The sequence below is a fragment of the Bos mutus genome, chromosome 20, assembly GCF_027580195.1.
Source record: "Bos mutus isolate GX-2022 chromosome 20, NWIPB_WYAK_1.1, whole genome shotgun sequence".
Classification (NCBI taxonomy): domain Eukaryota; kingdom Metazoa; phylum Chordata; class Mammalia; order Artiodactyla; family Bovidae; genus Bos; species Bos mutus.
Genome location: NC_091636.1, coordinates 53,492,129 through 53,513,237, shown reverse-complemented (window position 1 = coordinate 53,513,237; position 21,109 = coordinate 53,492,129). Strand labels below are relative to the sequence as shown.

Below are 21,109 nucleotides of genomic sequence, written 5' to 3'. Positions count from 1 at the left end.
TCCTCCTGTCCCCAACCCCTCCCAGCATCAGAGTCTTTTCCAATGAGTCAGCTCTTCAAGTGAGGTAGCCAAAGTACTGGAGTTTCAGCTTTAGCATCATTCCTTCCAAAGAAATCCCAGGGCTGATCTCCTTCAGAATGGACTGGTTGGATCTCCTTTCAGTCCAAGGGACTCTCAAGAGTCTTCTCCAACACCACAGTTCAAAAGCATCAATTATTCAGTGCTCAGCCTTCTTCACAGTCCAACTCTCACATCCGTACATGACCACTGGAAAAACCATAGCCTTGACCAGATGAACCTTTGTTGGCAAAGTAATGTCTCTGCTTTTGAATATGCTATCTAGGTTGGTCATCACTTTCCTTCCAAGGAGTAAGCATCTTTTAATTTCATGGCTGCAGTCACCATCTGTAGTGATTTTGGAGCCCACAAAAATAAAGTCTGACACTGTTTCCACTGTTTCCCCATCTATTTCCCATGAAGTGGTGGGACCGGATGCCATGATCTTCGTTTTTTGAATGTTGAGCTTTAAGCCAACTTTTTCACTCTCCACTTTCACTTTCATCAAGAGGCTTTTGAGTTCCTCTTCACTTTCTGCCATAAGGGTGGTGTCATCTGCATATCTGAGGTTATTGATATTTCTCCCGGCAATCTTCATTCCAGCTTGTGTTTCTTCCAGTCCAGCATTTCTCATGAGGTACTCTGTATATAAGTTAAATAAACAGGGTGACAATATACAGCCTTGACGTACTCCTTTTCCTATTTGGAACCAGTCTGTTGTTCCATGTCCAGTTCTAACTGTTGCTTCCTGACCTGCATACAAATTTCTCAAGAGGCAGATCAGGTGGTCTGGTGTTCCCATCCCTTTCAGATTTTCCACAGTTTATTGTGATCCACACAGTCAAAGGCTTTGGCATAGTCAATAAAGTAGAAATAGATGCTTTTCTGGAACTCTCTTGCTTTTTCCATGATCCAGCAGATGTTCGCAATTTGATCTCTGGTTCCTCTGCCTTTTCTAAAACCGGCTTGAACATTCAGGAAGTTCACGGTTCACATATTGCTGAAGCCTGGCTTGGAGAATTTTGAGCATTACTTTACTAGTGTGTGAGATGAGTGCACTTGTGCAGTAGTTTGAGCATTCTTTGACATTACCTTTCTTTGGGATTGGAATGAAAACTGACCTTTTCCAGTCCTGTGGCCACTGCTGAGTTTTCCAAATGTGCTGGCATATTGAGTGCAGCACTTTCACAGCATCATCTTTCAGGATTTGGAATAGCTCAACTGGAATTCTATCACCTCCACTAGCTTTGGTCGTAGTGATGCTTTCTAAGGCCCACTTGATTTCACATTCCAGGATGTCTGGCTCTAGGTCAGTGATCACACCATTGTGATTATCTGGGTCATGAAGATGTTTTTTGTACAGTTCTTCTGTGTATTCTTGCCATCTCTTCTTAATATCTTCTGCTTCTGTTAGGTCCATACCATTTCTGTCCTTTACTGAGCCCATCTTTGCAAAGGACTTGCGATTAAGACCAAGAACAGGCAACTATGACCATCATGGACTGAGGCCTGAAAACCAGCGGGAACAAAGACACCCAGTAAACAGCAGAAATCTATGTGGTCACTATGGCTTCTCTAGCCTTGATCGCTGTATAATCACTGTATACCTGCTTTCTGGGCACCGGGTGTTTATTCTGGATCTCTTTGCTGGCATTTTCTCCATGCCTCATGCTGAACCTTCTGTGTATACCTGAACAATGAACATTCACCTAATTCCTAATCACTATGCCTTTACTCTACAGCTGATTACTATTCTTTCACTCTATACCCAACACCTAGAAAATGGCAAAACCACCCCAAGGTGACTCAAAAAAGAAAGTTGAGTTTCCGAAAATAATTAGAAATCAAATTCAATTAAAGGTTAGGTTAAATGTCCTGCACATGAGGTTTTAGAATGAAATTTCAGTGTTATATGTCCTAATACTATAATTTCACACTTAAAATATTTTTATTTTATAATATTCCATACTAATTTCCATTTATGAACTTTTATTAAAATATAGGAGCAATAGAATAGACTAATTAATACTACAAGTGGTAGTTGAGTAGTGTCCAGTGTCTAACATGAGTTTTTTGTTTTGGTGAATTTCTCCAGAAAGGAAAGAATGAAGAAAGGAGAGGAAGAAAAACAATAAAGTGGCCATAATCATGATACATTTATATAATATGTTAGTAAATGTTTCCAAATGTTAAGAATAATTTTAACAAGGAAATTCATAAATATGTTTATGTGATAAAAATACAGAAAAAAAATCACATGGAATAATAGCTCTTCACCTCTCTAAAACATTATAATTTGTCTTTATTCCATATATATTTTAAATGTCTATTAACTACCATGTTGTTATAGTTCGTTAGGTGCACATGACACAGAAATAAAATAATAAAAAAGTGAGGTGTCTACAAATCAGTAAAATATAAGTTCACATTAATGTGTAATATAAAGCACATACACATGTGCTCAGTTGCTAAGTCATGTCTGACTCTTTGAGAACACGTAGTCTATACTCTGCCAGGTTCCTCTGTCCACAGAATTTTCCAGGCAAGAATACTGGACTGAGTTGCCATTTCCTTCTTTGGGGGATCTTTCCATTCCAAGAATTGAACCCACATCCGCTGTGTCTCCTACACTGGCAATGGATGTTTTACCATAGAGCCACCTGGGAAGCCCATAATATAAGGTAGTAAGTAATAAAACAATAAGCCCAGGATGCTCTAAGTTCAGTTAGGTAGTAAGAATTTAAGCTGCATTTTTAAAAAACCTTATCTCCATGAAGAGAGCATTTAGTTCCAAGGCTAATTTATACACCAGAATGTTCCTTTATCCATTATGAAAATTTCACCCTTTACATTTTTTACAATTACTTGAAGGCAAGTGGAATCTAGAATTGCCAAAACTGATTGGTTTACTTTGTATTTGCATTTCCTATACCGAGGTGAATACATCTGAAAATCATCTGGGGATATATTTTTAAAAACATAATATGCAGCTTTAGTTTTTATAAACTGTGTGCAGCTTATGGTCAAAAAATTTATCTATTCCAGTGAAGTACTTTCTATAATGAACTGAACAGTTTTATTGGGGAATTCCAAGTCTAGTCTATGTTCATAAAAAGTAAATGGAGAAACAAAGGAATCTGAAACAGCATAAAATCCAATCTGGTAGATCATATCAATCACTGGATAAAAGTGAGAAAATAAATTGGTTTTGGGGTCTTTCCTGAAACACAAGTGCAATTATTTACATGCAAATAAATGAATAATTTCTCCATAAAGTAATAAAACTTTTTTTTAAACCAGATATCAGAACAATGATGTTTTAAACATTAAGGAGGTTTATTTTTACAAACTCTTTTCTCCAGACATAAGTGTAGGTAGAAAAGACTGACTCATAATTATTCAATAAATATTCACAGAACATTGTTTCAAGTGATTTACAGTAATAGAATACAGCAAAAGTAGAGTAGAGGAAGTTCTGAGCCTTGTCTTCAAAAACATCTGAAGCTTCTGCCCTCAATCTCCTGAAATCCTACCCTAAGAATAAATATGAAGTATTTCCCCCACTTCACAGGTTGCCTTTTCTTTGTGTTGATGGTTTCCTTTGCTCTGCAGAAACTCTTTTAAAGCCTCACTTGTTTATTTGTGCTTTTAGTATTGAATTGAAAAAGCCCATTACTAAGATTAATGTCAAGTTTACCCACTATGTGTTCTTCTAGGAGTTTTTAGTTGTGTCTCACATTCAACTTGTCTTTAATTAATTTCAAGTTGATTTTTGTGTTTGATGTAAGACAGGGATTCAGTCTTGCCTATAGCTATCCATTTTGCCTGGCACCAGAAGGGAATGGCAAACCACTCCAGTATTCTTGCCCGGAGAATCCCATGGACAGAGGAGCCTGGTGGGTTACAGTGCTTGGGGTGACAAAGAGTTGGAAAGGACTGAGTGACTAACATCAGTTCAGTTCAGTCTCTCTGTCGTGTCCGACTCTTTGCGACCCCATGAATCGCAGCACGCCAGGCCTCCCTGTCCATCACCAGCTCCCGGAGATCACTCAGACTCACGTCCATCAAGTCAGTGACGCCATCTAGCCATCTCATCCTCTGTCGTCCCCTTCTCCTCCTGCCCCCAACCCCTCCCAGCATCAGAGTATTTTCCAATGAGTCAGCTCTTCGCATGAGGTGGCCAAAGTACTGGAGTTTCAGCTTTAGCATCATTCCTTCCAAAGAAATCCCAGGGCTGATCTCCTTCAGAATGGACTGGTTGGATCTCCTTGCAGTCCAAGGGACTCTCAAGAGTCTTCTCCAGCACCACAGTTCAAAAGCATCAATTCTTTGGCACTCAGCCTTCTTCACAGTCCAGCTCTCACATCCATACATGACCACTGGAAAAACCATAGCCTTGACTAGATGGACCTTTGTTGGCAAAATAATGTCTCTGCTTATACTTTGCCTCACTATATATTCTTTGTCCTTTTGTCAACAATTCGTCAACCATATATGAATGGGTACTTCTGAGCTCTTTATTCTGTTCCATTGATCTGTGTCTGTTTTTATGCCAATGCTGTACTGTTTTTATCACTACAGCCTTATAATATGGTTTGAAGTCAGGAGTGTGATGCCTCTACATTTATTCTTTTTCATGACTGCTTTGGCTATTTGGAGCCTCTTGAGGATCAATACAAATTTTAGGATTGCTTTTTTCTATTTCTATGGAAAACAATATTGAGGTTTTCATAGGGATTTTGTTAAATCTGTAGATTACTTTAGGAAGTATGGACATTTTAATAAAATTCTTACAATCTATGAAAATGGAATACTTTTCTATTTATTTGGTCTCCTTCAATTTCTTTCTTCAATATCTTATAATTTTCATTGTACAGATCTTTGACTTCCTCTAGTATATTTACTCCTAAATATTTTATTCTTTTTGATGTTATTTTAAATGGAAGTATTTTCTTAATTTCTCTTTATAATGTAAAATGAATGATATTCTGAGCCATAAATTCTGATGTGGTTTGTTACAAAAGAAAAGCTAACTGATAGAGAAGAAAAGTTATGAGAAGGAAGTTAAGAAGGAAATTTTTCTCCAATATATGATTCATCACTTGTCCTGTGTAATTGTTCATATTCACTCTGATCTACCATGTGGAATTGTAATGTCAGCTTCACTTTACTGAAATTATCTGATCCTGAAGTTATGTCCCAGGGTAATAATTTTAAAATGGCTATAGAATCCTGGAAGATATCCAGGTGAAGCTCCCAAGATGTTTGGGCAGAACTAAATCAGTTCCCCAACAAGCAGCACAATAAAATAAGCACAGCTGGTGTCTCTTCTTGTTGCTTTGCAACAAAGAACGCAGCTGCAAATGGAAATAGGTCTGGGGTTTAGAGATTGGAAGGGGACAAAAAAACATGAAAAGGATTAGAGATGTTTTACTACATCTACGAAGACAAGGGACCTTATAGAATATAAGGGTCATGTGGTAAAATTTCATATCCTCTCCTTACATGCCAAATTAAGTTTTAGTACTCCACTGAATTAGAGTTCATAAATATCATATTCATAATTTTATAAAATATTTTGTTCTCCCTCCAATGAACTGAAAACAATTATTCCTAAAATGTGTTACAATTTTAAAATGCTTTCAAGTAAGGTTTATTACTGTATATTTTATTAGCATACAGAAGAGAATAGGTAGAAATTTATTTATTTCCTTAGAGATAAATTTCTGTGAAAAACAAAGATGTAAAATTTATTTCCAAGATTGTGATTTCGTATGGTTTTCTTTGAAATAATTTCTATATATAAAGCATATTTTAAATTTAAGGTGATTACAATGCAACAAAATTAATGCTTTAAACTTTGTACTAAAATCTTCTGATTCCAGGTAAAATTAAGACCAGAATTGCAAAAATGTGGGTATACTTACATAAAAAAGAGACAAATGTATGTGTTTTTTTTTAAAAAGATTTACCAATACACACAATTAAAAAGACCCTTACTAATTTTGTGATAATAATATATGCTATTGTAACATCACTAAATATCTTAAAACAGATGCCATTCCATCTGAGAGTGGCAATGTCATTTACAAATAAGATTTATCCATTCTCTCTTGATTTCCCAAAGTCACACATGAACCTGAACATTGACTCCAAAAACAAGAAGTTTCATCTCAGGTTTTTTTCCCTCTTTATTTGCAATGACAATCAGTAATATTAACTTTTCATCATTTCATATTTTTAGGACTCAGTTCTGAGCAACTAGACTTTTAATAAACTTATAGAAAATCAAATTAAAAAGTGCTTCTATAGAATAATAGATTGGAGATGGTAAAATCATCAAGACTGGAATGATAATAAACCACATACCACAGAAAAAAAGAACAAAAAATATGCTAAATGTATACTGATAAAATGTATACAAGCCTCATCATAGTCCTCTCAGGTTACATTTTCCCTCTATGGTATTATAATGTCATTCTGTCCACATAAGTTCATTTTGTTGAAGGCAACCACATTTTTAGCTAAGTTTAAGAGAAAGCAAAATGATAGCCAATAGCTTACTAGACACCGATTATAATCCAAAGGGTCTTTTTTAAATCAATGCTATAAAAACAGGCTTTTTTTTTTTAATGACAGCCACAATGATTCTCATGCAACCACACTGTTACTCTTTCTATAAGCACAAATACTTTAACTTTACGCAGTGGTTTTCCTTGCTATTTTCATAAAGGTATCTATTCAAATATGACAGTTAACATCTAAACATGAAAACTGCTTACCCGGCAGAAAGAATTGGTTTCGGTCACAAGTATATAGCATGAGAGAGAAGGACATGGCAACCCGCTCCAGTGTTCTTGCTTGGAGAATCACAGGGACAGGGGAGCCTGGTGGGCTGCCATCTATGGGGCCGCACAGAGTCAGACATGACTGAAGTGACTTAGCAGCAGCAGCAGCAGCAGCAGCATATAGCATGAGCATTTTAACACTATGGGATTTTCTTTGACAAGTATTATTTTTAATAAGTATTTCTCCCATTCATGTTTCTACTTTTAAATTGTTTTATTATTTTCTCTTGCATGTTTCTTGGGAGAGTGATTCTCAGCTGTGAGCAATTTTGGCCTCCAGAGATCTTCAAGCAATATCTGAAGACATCACAATATGGCAGCAAGAGGAGAGATGCTATTGGAATCTAACCAGTAGACAGACCAGGGATGCTGCTAAACATCCTACGATGCACAGGACAGTCCCCCACAACAAAGAATTATCCAGTCCAAAATGTTAGTATTGGCAATGCTGAAAAACTCTGTTTTGGAAGGATATGATTCCCTAGATAATAGTTGAAATTACGTGGTGTATGTAAATGCAAGAGATAAAGAAAAACCTTATATTAGAACATGCATCAAAAAGCACTTCAGTTTATTTTGCATCTTTATTAAAACACCTAGAATGTCAAGACTTTGTCTGCTGATTATTACTCACTGACAAGACATATATAACCAAATCATGCTTTTCTCACAGGCAATACAACACACAGCAATTACTGGGAGGGCTCCACAATATTTCTTAGCACTGTTGATCTACAAGAAACAACAATCTGATAAAAACGTGCACGCATGAGAAGTCCCTGGAGCTGCTTTCTCTTGCTTCCTCTGTTTTCTCAGAGCACATTTTGCAAAGCTCTACAGGGAACTCATCCGTTTTATGATGATTCTGCTTATTTCTCCTTAACCACACAGATACACACACACACACAAACTCTAAGCTATATAATTCTGCAGGGAAGAGAGAGGAATGCTTTTCCATGATGTGTCCTTTATGCAAAATGCATTTATTTTTTCTCCTCATCTAAGCCAAAAAAAACCCCAAAAAGTCCATGTTTTATATAAGATTCAGAGTATATCTTCTCTGTCTGCAAGCAGGGCTCTCAGTCCAACTGTACTGTTCCTCTACTTTTTGCTTATCAAATGCCATATTGAAAATTTGTTTACACATCTGCAACCTGCTCAAATGTAGGCACTTGTCTTTTTTTTTTTTTTTACTGTTTTATTACTAGCCCATATCACAGTTCTAAGCATACTAAGTTCCTTCCCTCTTTCTCCTTTCCAGAATAATTAGACAACTTAAAGAATAAAGTATTTTTTAAGGACTGGATGATCCAAAACTCAATTAATGTGCATATGGTAAAACCAATGATCTTATTAGGCACCTTCTATTGTGAAAATTTTGTTGTCAACTATCCCACTCTTGTAAGCTATTATTAGTATTGGAAATTGATATAGCTTTAAATGTGAATGCTATTATTTTTTAGGATCATATATCACTTTTTATTATTTCATAAATAACATATATATATATATATATATCAGTTTAATAAAGAAGAATCATGACGTACTTCTGTTATACCAAATGAAACTGCAGCCTTCTTTTTTAGAAGGAATTGCTTTCACTGATGTGTGTGGTCTCCATATATTTCTATGTGTGCCTTCATATTCAGGAACACATATTCATTTTAAAAAAATGATGCTATTCCACACAGATTTCTGAAAATATTCTCACTAAAATACTCTGGATCTTTGAATGTCAGCATACACAGTTTAAATTCATTCATTTTAAGCCTGCCTAGGGTATCACTGTATGAAGAATAATTTGAGAACTTCACTATACTTTAAGTATGTTTTCTACTTTTCACCTCTGTGAAAAATACTACAACATATGACTTTAGATATCAATGTCAGTATATCTATAAAAGAGTCTTTTATAATAAACTTATGTTCTTTTATTTATTTATTTATTTTTAATATATGGTGACAGATTTTATTTATTTAATTATTTATTTTAATTTTGTTTTATTTTTAAACTTAGGATGGGGAACACATGTATACCTGTGGCGGATTCATTTTGATATTTGGCAAAACTTATGTTCTTTTAAAAATTTTGATAGATATTGCCAAATTACCCTCCAAAAAACTATGCAAATCAAAATTTCTGCTAATGCACACAAATAATTTTGTGAATTATCAAATTTTCATACTGGATAGGCCAACATTGCTTTCTCTTTCTCCTTTGTGGTTTGTAAATTCCTAGTGAAATTTGAAATGTTTTAATACAATTAACATTAATTTTCCTATGAATCTCCTGCTAATGTAATTTCCCCACGCTCATTTGATTGTCGTGCATTTTTCTTATTATTGAAACATTCCTTTTGTTATACTCAGTTGCTCATTCGTGTCTGACTCTGTGTGACCCCATGGACTGTAGTCCACCAGACTCTTCTGTCCATGGGGATTCTCCAAGCAAGAATACTAAAGTGGGTTGCCATGACCTCCTCCAGGGGATCTTCCCAACCCAGGGATCGAACCCAGTTCTCCCACATTGTAGGGGAATTCTTTACCTTCTGAGATACCAGGGAAGCCTGAAACAGTTTCTTATGTAAGGAAAATTAGTACTTTGTCTGCCTTATGTGTTTGTATTTTAGTTTATTATCTTTCATCTTATTAAGAATAATTATTTGATATATTTATTTTCAACTGTTTATTCATTTAAATTCATATCTTATTTCTTACTATTAGATTCATATCTTACATTAAAAATCCTTCATCACATTTGTTTGTTTTACTTTTAAGTGGTTGCATTTTTTTTTAATTTTATTTTATTTTTAAACTTTACGTAATTGTATTAGTTTTGCCAAACATCAGAATGAATCCATCACAGGTATACATGTGCTCCCCATCCTGAACCCTCCTCCCTCCTCCCTCCCCATACCATCCCTCCAGGTCGTCCCAGTGCACCAGTCCCAAGCATCCAGTATCGTGCATTGAACCTGGACTGGCATCTCGTTTCATACGTGATATTTTACATGTTTCAATGCCATTCTCCCAAATCTTCCCACCCTCTCCCTCTCCCACAGAGTCCATAAGACTGTTCCATACATCAGAGTCACTTTTGCTGTCTCGTACACAGGGTTATTGTTATCATCTTTCTAAATTCCATAAGTGGTTGCATTTTTATAAGCATATTGAATGTTTCAGTTTTATATACCTTAATTGCAGATTTATTTACCATTTATATTGTTCTTAAGTGTTGGGGAAAACACTGTTTCACATCACCCAACACTGTAACCATACCTGATCTGAACTCCACTCCTTAGCTCAGTTCATACAGATATTTTCCACTCCAGAAAGTGGCCCTGGACTAGTCCATTCACCTCACTGTCCACACCATCTGGGTTATCAAGGTTTTTCAGCTACCTGGAGCTTTTTCTTTCTCCACCCTATTTCTTTCTCCACACTATCGCTGATGCATGTATTTTGCGGTTGTGAGAGGGATTTGTATTAAAAAAGCATTTCCTTATCGGACACCCTAGGGATTAGATTCTGGTATAAATTAATAGCTATTCCTTTATTTCCAGGCAATATTGGGTGAATTGCCCTTTGTATGGTATGTTGATGTTTAATCGCTAAGTTGCATGTGACTCTTTGTAACCCCATGGACTGTAGGCTCCTCTGTCCATGGGATTTCCCAGGCAAGTATACTGGAGTGGGTTGCCATTTTCTTCTCTATGTGATGTTCTCAACCCAGGGATTGTAACCATCACAAAATGCTACCTCTTGAACAAGAGGAACATTATAATAATATCAAATCTATTCCAATGAATTAAGGGGACCCTTACCTTTGGCCCAGTAAACTGTATGGATCCTGGAATATACTTTTCCTTGTTATAATTATTCCACAAATAGCTTGATCTAGATTTTGTGTTTTTTTTAACTGTATTCAAAATGGGAACTCAAAAGCTGAAGCTTAGATATCTCTTCCATTTGCACTTCTTACTAACCCTGTGATCTTGGGAAAATTAATCAATTCTATATTATTAGTTTTACCCTCTGTAAAACAAGAATAATTTGTAATGCTGACCTCAAGATGATACATGCATGGGATTATTATGAACGACATGCAATGTCAGATACATAGTAAGTGCTCAATAAATATTCCTTGGAGTTGTTTTCAATGATCCTTATCACAACTGCTGTGGTCTCATGTGGTCTCATACTTCAACAAACCTAACTGGATATTTTATAGTAATCAACTTTTGATTTTCTGCAATACCAAAGTCAACATTCAAAACCTCAATCTCTTTTGATCCACTGATCAAAACTTTATGGAGCCAATCAGTTCTGTAGTTGATCGGAAGCAAGATTTAGTATTCTGAAATCAACTATTAGCTTCACCACTGCTAAGTCACTTCAGTCGTGTCCAACTCTGTGTGACCCCATAGACAGTAGCCCACCAGGCTCCCCCATCCCTGGGATTCTCCAGGCAAGAACACTGGAGTGGGGTGCCATTTCCTTCTCCAATGCATGAAAGTGAAACGTGAAAGTGAAGTCGCTCAGTCGTGTCTGACCCTCAGCGACCCCATGGACTGCAGCCTTCCAGGCTCCTCTGTCCATGGGATTCTCCAGGCAAGAACACTGGAGTGGGGTGCCATTGCCTTCTCCACCACAGACAGAAAGAAAAACTGCTGCCCCAGCAAAATCATCTAGCATGACAATTAAACAAGTAGAGATGGTAAACAGGAATGATTTTATGTATCATCCCCAAATCAAGCAACTTAATACAACTATACTGTATTAACAACATCACTGTTGTTCTGTGATGCTACAATCTTTCTTGCCATTCCTTTGTATTCAGTATTAGATTCAATTCTTTGGTTACTGCGCTGTGTGCTGTGTGCTGTGCTTAGTTGCTCAGTTGGGTCTGACTCTGTGACACCATGGACTGCAGCCTGCCAGGCTCCTGGCTTCATGTTAAAACCAAGAATTTGTCTGAGTACCAATTCAGACTGAATACAGCTGCGTGCATCTGAAATCCAACTCGGTAACATAAAAAGATGAGATTTACTTTCCTAAGGAAGCTCTTGGGATTCACAGACCAGGTCTGGAGCATCAGTTCTGAGATGGATCATCCTTCCGGGCCCTTTTATCTTTCTGATCCATCTCACTTAGCAACAGGCTTTCATCTTTATGGTTTCAAGTGGCTGCTGTATTTTGAGACCACATCTGCTTTAGGCAACAAGGAAAATGGCAATGGGTGAAATATCCGTGCCAGGTGTGTCTTTTTGGCAGAAAGCCTGTGTCTTTCCTGAAAGTTCCACCTACTGGCCTCCACTTAACATCCTACTATTTAGAATTACATCACATGGTCATTTTTAGGTGAAAAAAAAATTGTAATAAGTGAACATTTAATTCTGAATAGTGTCAACCTGAGCAAACTATACGGAAAGAGAGGCTGAATAGTAGATAACTAACATCATTTACCTACAGGGAAGAAGCATGATTCTATTGTTTGTGTCAAATGGCATATTGTTTAAATTTTCATTTTTAATTAGAGGATAATTACTTTACAATATTGTGATGGTTTCTGCCATACATCAACATTAGTCAGCATCAGGTATTCATATGTCCGCTACCTCTTGAACCTCCCTCCTACTTCCCTCCCCATCCCACTCTTCTAGTTTGTTAAAGAGTACCAGCTTTGGGTGCCCAGCGTCAAACAGCAAATCCCCACTGACTATTTTACATATGACAATATGTATGTTTCAATGCTATTCTCTCAAATCACCCTACCCTCTCCTTGCAGCAAAGGCCATATCTATCAAGAGAATTAGAGAACAACACTATCTTCTAATCACTCTTCCTGCCTCCAAGCTCATTCCTTAAAACCTCTTACATTAGAGACTGGCAAACTTTTCCTATAATAAGCAACACAGGAAATGTTTCAGGCTCTGTGAGCCATAATGTTAGCTGCAACTACAGCTCTGCTACCACAGTACCTAGACTATCATAGGCAAGATTTACATGAATGGGTACAGATTTGTTCTAGTAAAATTTTGTTTACAAAAACAGACAGTGAGAACCTACTGTATAGCACAGGGGGAAAAAAAAAGGTAGAATCTGTTTGGAAAACATATATTAAATTAATCTTAAAAATGCATTCCAATATACATTAGGTACACACACATACTATTTGATTTCATTTTTACGAGGTACCTAGAATTGTCAAATTCATAGACTCAGAAAGTACATTGGTAGATGCCAGGGGCTGGGTGCAGGAGTCAGGCAGGCAAATGGGGAATTAGTGTCTAATGAGGACACAGTTCCAGTTTTGCCTCTGTGATCCGTCTTGTCTGACTCTTTGTGATCCCCAAGACTGTAGCCCTCCAGGCTCCTCTGTCCATAGGGTTTCCAAGGCAAGAATACTGGAGGTGGCTGTCATTTCCCCCTCCAGCGGATCTTCCCCACTCAGGGATTGAACCCTCGTTTCTCATGTCTCTTGCATTGCAAGGTGTGCATTCTTTACCACGGAGCCACCTGGGAAGCCCCACGTTCCAGTTTAGGAAGGTAATAAAGTCAAGGGATGCATGATGGTGAGTGCTGCACAACGATGTGACTGCACTTATTGCCTCTGAACTGTACAATTAAATATGGTTATAATAGTATGTTTTATATTATGTGACTTTTACCACAACAAAATAGAAAAAAAACAAAAAACCAGCAGCCTGGATTTGTGTCCACTGTCATGGTTTGCTGGTCCCTCTTGTACCATATTACTAGCTATTTTGTGGTTATTTGTGTATTTTTTATTTCTAAAATCAGAGGCAGTGCAAATATCCCTTATTCTTAGCCCACAATGTAAAGCAAATTCTTTACTATGCTAACATCCATATCACTTTCTATATGTTCATATTACAGTGTGCAGTAGATGCTATTATGATGTTTTATGTGTTTATTTTTCCACGATGAGTTCAAAAACACACACATACACACACAATATGATTTCCAATATTCAGCCTATAGCTTGCCATACTGTTTCACCAGAAATCACGCCTGGACCCACAGTACAAGACAGACTGAAAGCCTACTCTGCTTTGTCCTTTTTCTCCAGTACTTTCAGACATTAAATTTTCTCCTTCAACAAGGCTTGTCTTTGTAAAAGAACTTAAAAATATAGTTGATCTTGGAACAATTTGGGGATTTAAGACACCAACTTCCCTCCTGCAGTCAAAATGCATATGTGACTTGTTACACTTGGCCCTCGTATAGAAGGTTCCTATAAGGGGACTCGCACAGTTCACACCTGTGTTGCTCAAGGGTCAGCTATACTAGTACTGCCCATTTCTACCCTTCTCTCTGAGTCTTAGATGAGGGCTGAAATGTTTTGGCTTGCTCCTAAGTCCTTCAGCCTTAGCTGCAATGATTTCTTTAGGCTTCATGATTCCTAAAAGCCCAGTATCACTCAACATGCTCTCATGTACTCACTTAGCTTTAACTGTGTTCACACATAGGTATATAGTTTAGATTGCACTTATAATAACTTTTTTCTCCCCTTATTATTTTCTTTGGCTTTTTGATCTCTGTTTTGATTGATTTCAACTATTTTCTATGTCAACTATTTTCCCAAGCATTTCTCTAGATAAAGTTGGAGGATGATACAGACTACCCTGGTGGTTCAATGGTTAAAACTTTACACTTCCAGTGCAGGAGACGTGGGTTTGATCCCTGGTCAGGGAACTAAGATCTCCTATGCTGTGTGGTGCCGCCAAAGAAATTCTTAAAAAGGTAGAAGGATGATATACTTTCTGGATTCCTTTCTAAATATTTCTTTCATGCTAACAGATATATCATGTTTTTGATTGAGTGAAGGATTTGGTGTTCTGCCTTTTCTCTGAAGGCTGACAATGGTATTAAATTATTAACCACAATCCAGTATTTCAAGTGACAAATATGATGTGAAAATATCTTTTCCTAGTAAGTAACTTTTAAAAATCTGAAGTCTATACCATTTTTTCTTCATTCATAGGCTTTAGGAAAACTTTTCCAGCATCCAACTAAGTTTGATGCTTTTCCAATTAATCCTTCCTGCAATTCAGAAAGTTTATTCAAGTTGTAAATTCTGTATATTCTACACCTAGATGTTTTTAAAAAAATGTTACTGTTCCTCTCCTTCATCTGCTGTTTCTTGCATTCTGGGAATATATGTTATTCCCACACTATGTGTATTTAATATATCCTCTAAGTCTCATCTATTTCTCACAATTTCCATATATTTGTATTTTTGTTCTCTGATTTTTAGCTCCTTCTTCCAGTCTTGGAAGTTCTTAAGTTCCAGGAAAACAATTTGGGTCTTATCACTGACTCTATGTGCCTCAATGTGCATATTGATTTTCTGTTGTTTACTTATTGTAGAAAACATGGCTTTTAGGAATCTCTCTGCAGTGTCCTTAAAACAAGAGTGCTCTGATTACCTAGTGTTGAGTACTATTTTTTGGTAATGACTTCTGTGCCTGTTTTCTTTGGTGCTTTGCCTCCCAGAGTGATGGTCAGTTTCCAGGGTGCTCCCTGGGGTTCTTATGTGGCCCCTGGCAATACCTTATCAGTGACTCTCACAAGTGATGGAGTCACAGAGCTCTTTGCTTCTGTAAGGAGATGATCGGCAAATGTGCTGTCAGTCCCTTGACAAGGTTCTAGAAGAAAGTCTCTTCTGGAGTTTTTACACAAATTTTCACCTGCCAGAAATAATGGTGTTGAGTCTCTTAGCTTTGTGTGTGTGTGTTGGGGGGGCGGGGGAGGTGGGGGCGAGGTATTCCTTGCGGCTTGTGGGATCTTAACTCACCAACCAGCAACTGAACTTAAGCTCTTGGTAATTAAAGTGTGGAGTTCTAATGACTGTACCACCAGGGAATTCTCTTCAACTTTCTTAAGAGACCGAGGAGCCTGAGTGTCTTCGGGGCCTTTCCACTGGCTGTCTCAGACTAGACCCTGCATTCTACTCTGGTCTCTGGGGAGTCCATTTGGCAATTGCTTTCTCCCTGGAGATTCTGTTTAAGAAGGAAAACTGAGTCTCTCTTTCTAAACTGATTCCCTCACAACTTAAGGAGCTATCTGCTTATCTCAGGAGAATTAAAATAGACTGGATTTGGGAAAACAAAAGAAATTGCAATCTCCTATTAAAAACCTTATATATATGAGACAAAGGATGTTAACAAAACATATTGCATTAACCATTTCAAAACAGATGTAAGTTAAGCCATGTTGTTCATCTTCAATTCATAAATGCCGCATTATCAATTATATCTCAATAAAACTGTATTTTCAAAATTTATATATATCCATTTGTACAGAGTGATTTGGTTAGTGACTATAATAACCTAATTCAATACCCATATATATAAACTTAAGTATATAAAACATGTACTCAAAATATATTTTCTAAATCCAAACTTAGGGCCTTGCAGAGGTAATGAAAATATTTTCATCATAGTTGAACTTTATTTTAATTATATTTAGGAAATTCATCTTAGATACAAATAAAATAAAATAGCTAGGTTTTAGAAATCACCAGAAGATTGGAAATCTCTATCATGACTTATCAAATACAGTGTAGGCTCTATATTCAGGAGAGACTGGGGTCAATTTCTTCATGGCAATTCAGAAAAGAACTTGGGAAAATCACTTACATACTGTATATCAGTTTGTATAGCTTTAATGTGGCATTTAAAATATTTCACATGGTTATCATATATTTTAAAATAAAGGATGCAAATGCTTAAGGGTTTCTGCAAATTTTGTTGATTAATGTAACTATTGCTTGGACTATCAGTCCTATTATAATTTAATCATAACTTGAAAGTTGAAAACACATAGCAATAGATTTCCAACATTCTACTGTATGTGTTGACACAAACTGTCACTAATTGTGTTGGTATGGTAAAAAAAAAAAAAAATTACACCAATTAAGCAAGAATTGCAAGTATTTTATCATGTATGAATGGTTTTTCCTTGAGATCAAGTTGTTACTTACACTAACAACTCCAGAAATTTGTTTTAATAAATACTAGGACAGCTAGCAGAAATATTCCTGAAAACTTTAGGCTATAGGCAATTATTAAAATATTTGGAATTTCTTCAAATTTCTTCACACCCCCCAAATATTTAAATATTAGTCTTCAAAATATTATTTTATATCTTCAAAAATATATTAACTTCCAAAATATAAAAATGATTTATCTTACCCATATCCGACATTTCAGGCACAGTTACAATGTATGGTCCATCTGTGAACTTTGGAGCATTGTCATTGATGTCTTGCACTTTGATGATAAACTCAGATTCAGGCTCAAGGGGCTTGTTTGTTCGTCTGTCAATAGCCTGCGCGTGAAGTACATAGTGGGTCTTCTGCTCCCTGTCTAGGCTTTTTGTTGAGTGGATGTCGCCAGTGGTATCATCAATGATAAAAATAGTCCCAGCACCTTCTCCAGTAAGGATGTACTTGACAGACCCATCACCTTTGTCAGAATTGGAGTGCAGCTGTAGACAAAGATGGAAAAATTTAAGATAATATTATATTCCAACCTTACATGGTGTTCTCTGAAAATTGCCTATCTATAATACTTAATTTGGTTATGACCATTTTCTTCTCTCCAATGTCCCAGGTGTTGCTAAAATCATGTTTATCTGCAGTTTTTCTCTACTTGGTATAAATAGGGATATTTTATTATGTTCTAAGAGATTTAATTATTGAAGAAAAATTAATGAGCAATACTTATTAAAAGCATAACCCTTGCTGTCATTATACTAAATCAATGTTTTGCTACCTACACAGAATAAAATTGTAAAAGAAACTACCAGTAAATCACAGTTGTCTTCCATATTTCCACAGGGAATTAAAAAAAACAAAACTAAGAATTAACTGCTTGCCATTATATTTCAATATTAAAATTTTAAAAATACTACAGTAAAATTTGAGATTCAAATTATTTATTAAAATTTCCACAAAATGGACACTCATTTATTATAGGAATGTTAACTTTATAATTTGGAAAAACAAATATCTTCCAGATTGCTAAATTAAAAAAAAAAAAAAAACCTTGTTATGGAATATTCTCTTTCTTGAAAAATTATGAAACTTTACACTCTAAATGGCAGTATAGATTTAATCAGTAAGTAGGCCCTGATTTTTAATTGAGATACACTAATAAATCTCACTTGTAAAACTAAAATGATTGAATTTTGTTTGAATAGACATTATAGGAGTAATATTTCAGCAGAGGTCTTCAATAAGAAAGATATTGTACATTAAGATAATTTAAAAACTTTTCATCATTTAAATATTAGCAAATGCTTTTAAACTGCATATAATTCACACAATGAATTATAACATCGAAGTTCAGTTAATATTTCTATGAATAGCATTGCTATATTTCTAGCTGAGAACATCCACAGTATTTTCTTAAATCTCAAACACATACTTGAAAAATTGTTTCTCCCAAGAGATCTGAAGAGTTATCCTTCACACGAAACCTTTTTGGTCACATAACCACAACTACTCACCTTTGCACATTTCTGACACTCTGAAACACTGAAAATATATAACCTTGTTCACATAGCATTTTGGTTTCTAGCCAAGGTAAAAAATTTCAAGGTTTATGTTAAAGTCTCTGAACTCTTAGAAGACATTTTTAAATATAGAAAAAAATAATATAAGGAAAGGACTATTTCAACGGGAAAATGAAGGGGTCCGAAACATAAATAACAGTACATCAGGAAAAACTGTACTTATTTCTTGAAAACACATAAGACATAATTAGGGATAAAATTTTGATAGGCATCACTCAGATTCAACAAATTAAATACTTTCCAAACTGATTTTTTTTGGAGTTTTTCTAAAAAGGAATAAAACTACATTAGCAGAATATAAAAAACACAGCTTTCAAAGATTCACACTTCATTAGTAAATTAACTACTAAAAGAAGCAGTAGAATGAGTTGTGTGGAGACAGTTGTAGGCATGCATGAAAATGAATTTATTCATTTATTTATATCTCCTTACATCATTTTAGCACCTACAAGAAGAGATTTAACATTTATGCAACAGACGTCTACAAAATATCGATTGAGCAGTCTGTTTCATATTCTCCAATTTTGCATTTATCCATGATGAAAACACAGCAAAGTAAAGGACCAAATTCTCTGAACAAACGTTTTTAAAACCTTTTCTGGAACATGCATGTTATTAAATTAACCAAAAGGTGGAGTCATTTTAGTAGCTATTGCTATATTCTGTATGGATTATAAATCTATATATAATAAATATGACTAATTAAAAACACTGACAGAAACAGTTAAACCTTCTAACAACTAACTATTGAAAGCTATGACAATGGTGTAAATTGACTCTTGAGGATATTATCATATACTATTACATTTTTAGAGTGGCTAATTTGAAATTATTTAGTTTTGGACGAAAGGATCACACTGCAGTTAACTATATGTATTTTTTGAATAGGCATATGGACATAGACCAGCAACAGAAGTATGTAAAAGTAGTAAAGTTGTCAATCTAAAGCATCTGTTAAAATTTTATATGCTCTATGCTTTATATGGATTATGATAAATTATTCAATTAAAGATAAATGCCAGCAAATTTATGGCTTTAGATTTTAACACTTGAATCTAACTCCACATTTTTAAAGTTTTGAGAATTAACATAGCACTTAGCATAAGTGTTTCAGAAGTTATGTCTAACTAGATAGTAAATGTGCAGTGTGTGCTAAGTTGCTTTAGCCGTGTCTTATTCCTTGGGACCCTATGGACTGTGGTCCACCAGGCTCCTCCGTCCATGGGATTCTACAGGCAAGAAAACTGGAGTGGGTTGCCATACCCTTCTCCAGGGGGTCTTCATGACCCAGAGATCAAACCTGCATCTCTTAGTCTCTTGCATTGGCATGTGGGTTCTTCACCACTAGCGCCACCTGGGAAACCCCCATAATCTGCAGGAGCCAGTGAATTATAACTTCAGTTCAGTTCAGTTGCTTAGTAGTTTCCGATTCTTTGAAACCCCATAGACTGCAACACTCCAGGCTCCCCTGTCCATCACCAACTCCTGGAGCTTGCTCAAACTCGTGTCCATTGAGTTGGGTGATGCCATCCAACCATCTCACCCTCTGCTGTCCCCTTCTCCTCTAACCTTCAAATTTTCCCAACATCAGGGTCTTTTACAAGGAGTCAGATCTTCGCATCAGGTGGCCAAAGTTTTGGAGTTTCAGCTTCAGCATCAGTCCTTCCAATGAATATTCAGGACTGATTTCCTTACTTAACAGTATTGATATTGTTGTACAACACAGTCAAAGGTACAATGAAATATTATAATAATACATTTGGATTACATAAATTGTTGTAAATATTTAGCTTGAGTATTTTATTTTTTTTAATTATTGTTATTTTTTTGAGTATAGTTGATTTACCAGACCACCTGACCTGCCTCTTGAGAAACCTGTACGCAGGTCAGAAAGCAATAATTATACCTGGACATAAAACAACAGACTGGTTCAAAATAGGAAAAGGAGTACGTCAAGGCTGTGCATTGTCACCCTGTTTATTTAACTTATATGCAGAGTACATCATGAGAAATGCTGGGTTGGAGGAAGCATAAGCTGGAATCAAGATTGCCAGGAGAAATATCAGTAACCTCAGAAATGCAGATGACACCACCCTTATGGCAGAAAGTGAAGAAGAACTAAAAAGCCTGTTGATGAAAGGGTATATATATCCCCTTGTTTTTATATTCTATTTCAATATAAGTCATTACAGATCATTGAGTAGAGTTTCCTGTTTTATAAAGTAGGGTCTTACTAGTTATCTATTTTATATATAGTTCAGTTCAGTTCAGTCTCTCAGTCGTGTGCAACTCTTTGAGACCCAGTGAATCACAGCACGTGAGGCCTCCATGTCCATCACCAACTCCCGGAGTTCACTCAAACTCAGGTCTATTGAGTCGGTGATGCCATCCAGCCATCGCATCCTCTGTCGTCCCCTTCTCCTCTTGCCCCCAATCCCTCCCAGCATCAGAGTCTTTTCCAATGAGTCAACTCTTTGCTCGAGGTGGCCAAACTACTGGAATTTCAGCTTTAGTATCATTCCTTCCAAAGAAAACCCAAGGCTGATCTCCTTTAGAATAGACTGGTTGGATCTCCTTGCAGTCCAAGGGACTCTGAAGAG

The 21,109-nt window shown here is 36.1% G+C and overlaps 1 protein-coding gene across 2 annotated transcripts in view; it reads right to left on the bottom strand.

The window, feature by feature from the left end:
• The window catches only part of CDH18 (cadherin 18), a 413,479-nt gene that overhangs the window by 293,105 nt on the left and 99,265 nt on the right, over positions 1–21,109 (bottom strand). For both annotated transcript variants that reach the window (XM_005899707.2, XM_070357847.1), the window contains exon 2: positions 17,126–17,420. In XM_005899707.2, the coding sequence (XP_005899769.1) occupies positions 17,126–17,420 (295 nt within the window). The remainder of the gene's footprint in view (positions 1–17,125; positions 17,421–21,109) is intronic.